A 6,000-nucleotide genomic window follows, 5' to 3' on the forward strand; every position below is an offset into this window, starting at 1 on the left:
GGATCTCATACTTTATTTCTTACAGTTGAAAAGTACTGTTCGAACTTTTGCAGTAGGGGTTAATATACCTTTCATGGAAGGTAACACTTCTTCTCACACTGGCATCACCAAGGAGGGTGTCGGATAAGGTAGCTCTATCCTGTCGTCCTCCATATTTGATATTTCATGAGGATAGAGCAGAAATCCGTACAAGAATGGATTTTCTTTCACAAATTGGTTCCAGCTTTCCATATCAACCAACCTATTGTGGTAACTGTTCTTCCACGACACTGTCCTTCGTAAGGATCCTTGGATGTAGCTCTTCGTATTTATGTGGGTAGGAATACAGCCATAGGTAAAACAAAATCTATTTTGTATGATGATGCTAGCCTGGTTGACTAGATTCCAAACAATCACTGGCCCATTGGATTCTGACCATCAGTCAGGCTTCATCTAGGGAGCCTCTGCTTTCTTTTACAGCACATTCCACTTGCTCCGTGGGTTTCTCGTAGGCGGCTGCTCATGGTATTTTCTTCCATGCTGTGTTTTCTTCCATGGAGTTACTTTGCCGAGCGGATTCTTTGTCTGGCCGACATTCCTTTGTTCTTTTGTATAGATTTGACATGTTTCAGGCCTCTGCAGCGCAGTATGGCTTGTCTTTTTTTCAGGGTTCTCAGCGCTTCCCACCCATAATGGGAGCTCTGGGACATCCCCACTGTCTATGCTCTCCAGTGTCCCCTAGTGGATGAAGGAGAAAACAGGATTTTGGTACTTCCCGATAAATCCATTTCTCCGATTCCATAGGGGACACTGGACGCCCACCCTGCGCTGTTCCTTCCTGCCAGGGTTGGGTCATTTTATGTTATGACTAATAGAGATCTGTCTGATGTCTCTGGTTGTGTATTTTCTACCTTTTTCATATGTTCTGTGTACTTGCTTCACCTCTTCCTCTTCTGTTTATTTTTTCTCAGCTCCCCTCGGGCACAGTTTTCTAAGACTGAGGCTTGGAGGGGGGTATAGAGGGGGAGGAGCTAGCCACACTTCTAAAAATTTAAAGTGCCAAGCTCCCTCTCAGCACCGTCTATACCCCACTGTCTATTCTCTCCAGTGTCCCTTATGAAATCGGAGAAAGATATTTATCGGTAAGTACCAAAATCCTGTTATTTTGTTACTGGAAATGAAACATTGGCAGGAAAGAAATTGGATATATCTTAAAATGAACATCATCTGTCTCTGCAGGTCCAGTGCTGGAATTTGATTATCTATTTTGTGAGGAGTGTGGTAAAGATTTCATGGATTCATACTTAAGCAATGAGTTTGATTTGGCTGTCTGTGACAGCTGCAGGTAATTCACCCTTTCCTTTTCTTCATTATGCCTCTTTGCTTTGAAGTTGTACTAAGATTTGACTAAAAATTTATGTAATTTTGATATCCTAACTGGTGACTTCACTGCTCAATGGTTATCAGGGTGTCCACATTTCTTTGTCTTACAGGAGTCACTAACAAAACAAACATTACTGTACTTACATATTTTTTTAGAGTTGAAAATACGGTATACACATGCTGCATAGATTTTAACACCAATGCCAAACACACTATGTATATTTCATATGAATATAGCACAAACGAACTGCAATAAAACACAGAATGGCAACATTGACACAATTATTTATTTATTTTTATTAAGTTACTTATATAGCGCAGCATATTCCATTGCACTTTACAGTTGGGAACAAACAATATTAAAACAAGACTGGGTAATAGACAGACATAAAGGTAAGAGGGCCCTGCTCACAAGTTTACAATCTATAGGGAAATGGGCATTGATACACAAGGATAGATGCTATCTATTGCTTAATGGTCCAGCAAGATTGCAGAGGTTCTTGGTGGGCTGTATGACCCAGTCATACATGGGATGTTGGCCAAGAGTCAGGAGGATGTGAAAGTGAAGAAAGAGAAAATATGTAAAGTTATGTTTGGACTGTATAGAGGGGATATAATTGGATAGGATAGTTTATGAAGGTTATGTGGGTGGTTCTGGAATTTTACAAGCTCGTCTGAATAGATGAGATTTCAGGGAACACTTCAAGGTTTGGAGAATAGAGGAAAGCCTTATTGTGCGTGGGAGGGCATTCCACAGAGTTGGTGCAGCACGAAAATGTCCTGTAACTGTGAATGGGAGTAAGTAATGTGTGTGCATCTAAACAAATGTGACAAACATGCAGTTCTTTCATAAATTTCCCTCTGTGTAGTAGTTGGAATAGGGTATGATATTTCTTAGCTAAAATAGTGTAATTTTTTTTTACATATAAATGACTTGAGAACATTTGGATATGTTAGAGACGCAGAAGGAAAGCACAAGCTCATTACACGGACTGAAGCCAAGAAGGAGTATTTGCTGAAAGACTGTGATATTGATAAACGGGAGCCTGTGCTGAAATACGTTTTGAAGAAAAACCCTCACAATTCTCACTGGGGAGACATGAAACTTTACTTAAAATTGCAGGTATAAAGCATATTCTTTTTGTTTTAAATCTTTATATTTTATTAATATTCCATAGACGCCATTGCAACAATGTTGTTGGCCTAATAGAGATGACTGCACACAAACACTGCTATTCCAGTCTCCTCTTATGTAACATTCCAATAAGTACATAAATAATGGGTCATTTCAATAAGCGCAGAGGATCAAAAGCTCAGGGTATCCTACAATGAATTGATAGTAAGTTATTGGTATGTTTGTATTATATTTAGCACTGCTTTGCCCTGATAGAATGTATTTTTTATTCTGTGTAGATAATTAAACGCTCTTTAGAAGTTTGGGGCACTGAGGAAGCTATTGAAGAAGCAAAAGAAGCTCGACTAGAGAACAGGGATAAAATGAAACAGAAGAAATTTGACAAAAAAGTAAAAGGTAAGTGGAAAAATGTATGCAGCTTATCAATTGGTCTGTTTGTGCAGCAGCTTGCATTGTATTTTTTTACCCATTGGTTGTGTACATACTCTTGTGATCTTCTAGAATACAATTTTTTTCATAGTGGGTCATGTAATCAGACTGTCATTTACAGTTTAGATATCCAGCGATATGCCTGGGAGCCATTTCAACTTTGCAGCAGATATGGTTAAGGGATTTTATCATTGTTGGATGGAGTAGTATAGGTGTTATAGGGACAAAAGGTTGACACACTGAAGGTAGACATGTAAGAAGGTCAACCTGAAAATGGTTGCAACAAAAATGGTCGACACATGCTTTTTTCTTCTTTTTTTTAGGGTTAGACACTTAACTCCAACGGTTAGGCACCAAGGGGAGGGTTAGGGTGAAGGTTAGGGCTAAAAATAAAAAATCATGTGTCGACAATTTTCATGCCGACCTTTTGACCCTGTCGACCATTTGTACCTGTCGACCTTCTTGCATATCTACTGTACCTTTAGTGTGTCAACCTTTTTGTCCCAGTCGACCTATTGACTGTCTAACATTTACACCCGATACAAACAGTAACGAGATACAGCAGAAGGTAAACAAGTTAATTCATGCTCCTAATGACCCTCATTTCCATCAACATCAATAACATAATCCTCACACCAGCATCTCATGCTCATGATTTAACCTTTGGTTTTAACCTCTTTTTCCAACCTCACAACCAGTTATTGACCAAATACTGCAACCAAGGTCTCCCATGCTCTCATATTTAGGTTGGACAAATGTAATTGCTAACTTGCCCTCTCCTCACTGGGCTTTATTTAATGAGGTGTGATTTTACAAAATCGTCAGTTCTCAGTGATTTTTGTGGTGTAACTTAAAATGACAATTTTCTCAGAGCCAAAACCCGGTGTGTTGAGTTTAATACATTTTCCAACCCAACAAACTGGGGTTTACTTTTAAAACATTGTTACTGAAAATTCTGCTGCAGAAATCACTGATAATTGTCCATTTTGTAGAATTGGGTGCTTTTCAGGGAGTTTCATACAACCGCTGTTTTGATGACATCAGCATTTGTTTTAATTTTGCATTAAATTGGTACCATGTAAAAACATTGTTAAAGCAAATATTGAGATGGCTAGAAAGTGCTACATACTATACTTATCCTATTTGTCCTATATGTTTAATCAACAGCATTTATCCTACAGATGTTAATGTATTGTCTCCTAAATTGATAACCGCATCTGGCTCAGATATTGCAAATACAATATGCTGCTGCTTTGATTTAATTAGAAAATTAAATGTGCATTTCATCAGGAAATAGAGAGAATGGGTAACAATGCAGTGTCGCACTTTTAAAATTTCAGATCGAACGGGCATGCTGGACAATCCGGCATGCCCGACCGATTAATATTTTTAGAGTGGTCGTCCGCATGCACTGTGCAATTATCTGGCCGATCCACCGATATCAAGTGGATTGGCCAGATAATTGTATAGTGTATGCCCTGCATAAGGAAGGCAAGTTGATAATATTCAGTTTACTTATTGACCTCCAGCTGTTTAGATTAAATAACATTCTTTTATACTCGGGCAAACTCAAATGCTGCTTTCAACAAGTAATTTGGGTAATGGCCAAGTCGCAATATTTGTTGTTTCCTTTACTCATGTGCATGTAGCAGAACTGCAAAAGCACCATGAAAATACCTTTTATTCTAATATTTTATTTACTCTGTTATTGTTGATGTGATGACACCTCTGCTAATTGTAAAGGAATAACTGCATAAAGCAGGGATGGGGAACCTCAGGCCCAGGGGCCGTATAAGGCCCGCGGAATCATTTGGTCTGGCCCTCTGAGCTTTTTTCTCCTAGCCTCATCTGGCTAGCAGGGTGCCTAAAATGGCACCCTGCAGCCAGAATCTATGCAGCAGTGCCACCTGGAGCGTCCTTCGGATGCTTCAGACAGTCACACCACTGCCCTTACAGCTCCCGGAGCCTCCTCATGATGCTCGGGCATTGCTGTTATCACTGACTATTGTGGCCCCGCCCCTGTGAAAAGTCACACTGTGAGGGCGTGGCCTGCACCGAGCCCGCAAATAATGTTCTATATATCAAAATGACCCTCGGCAGAAAAAAGGTTACCCTCCCTTGGTATAAAGCAATGTTTTATCTGTTTGTATAATAAGTAATGTTTCAAAATAAAGACAAGCTGTATTATATTTTTATATTAAAGATTGGTAGGCTGGATGCCTATGATTATGCCAGCCCAGTGTGCTAACACGGTATGTTTGTTTCCTAGTACTGCGACGCGCCGTCAGGAGTAGCTTATGGAAAAAGGAAGCCAGTGGTCATCATCATGAGTTTGGTCCAGAGGAACATGTTGAAGAGGATATGTACAAAAAGTCCTGCTTAACTTGTGGTTATGAATTAAATTATGAAAGGATGTGATTTATGTGGAAAACCAACTTTTTTTGTATTTGTAATAAATAATATATGCATTGCTTACACATGTTTTGTATTTACTGTGAGTGTGTACTGGGGTTGAGATGTATTTCTTGTCATTGTTTAAGCAGTGGTTGCTCACATACTGCATGATGTATTTACTATGTTACAGTCACTCTGTGAGAGTTCTATGCCAAAAACATAAGTGAAATGCTCAACAAATAATGATACCTAACAGGTAAATATAATTGTGTATCACATGAAATGGAGGCTTTTCCAATGAAGTAAAGATTTAATCTTCAGATCACAAATACAAAGCAGTTTCATAACAGAAATAAATAAAAGAAAGTGCTAGGACTAATAAAAAATAATTTATTATAGTGCAAATCTAAAAATATTACTTCCCAGAGTAAATTGTAAGAGAGAAGTGTAATCAGATGGTAAAGAAAATTAGCATGTAATCTCCGATAGTATAAAGACTGGAAGTTCATCCTACAACTCAAAACAAATTTCTCACCATTGAGTGCTTTATCCGATCTTGACTCTACACAGTTGGAAATGAGCTAGGTCTAAAATGAAGTGGGCTACGGGACCTCTGACGTCACAACCATGTGAGCCGGGACAACAGAGGGAGGAGCAAGGGTCAGAACATGGGGCCAAGA

General features: G+C 39.0%; 1 protein-coding gene across 1 annotated transcript in view; it reads left to right on the forward strand.

Annotated features, from left to right (window-relative positions):
- Window positions 1–5,403, forward strand: part of XPA (XPA, DNA damage recognition and repair factor) — a 32,754-nt gene extending 27,351 nt beyond the window's left edge. Inside the window, exons 3-6 of the mRNA XM_088460058.1 lie at window positions 1,219–1,324; window positions 2,320–2,485; window positions 2,776–2,893; window positions 5,196–5,403. Of these exons, the coding sequence (XP_088316184.1) occupies window positions 1,219–1,324; window positions 2,320–2,485; window positions 2,776–2,893; window positions 5,196–5,344 (539 nt within the window). The 3' untranslated portion in view covers window positions 5,345–5,403. The remainder of the gene's footprint in view (window positions 1–1,218; window positions 1,325–2,319; window positions 2,486–2,775; window positions 2,894–5,195) is intronic.
- The last annotated feature ends 597 nt before the right edge of the window (window positions 5,404–6,000 follow it).

This window comes from Taudactylus pleione, unplaced genomic scaffold (assembly GCF_031769625.1).
Source record: "Taudactylus pleione unplaced genomic scaffold, aTauple2 ptg000967l, whole genome shotgun sequence".
NCBI lineage: Eukaryota > Metazoa > Chordata > Amphibia > Anura > Myobatrachidae > Taudactylus > Taudactylus pleione.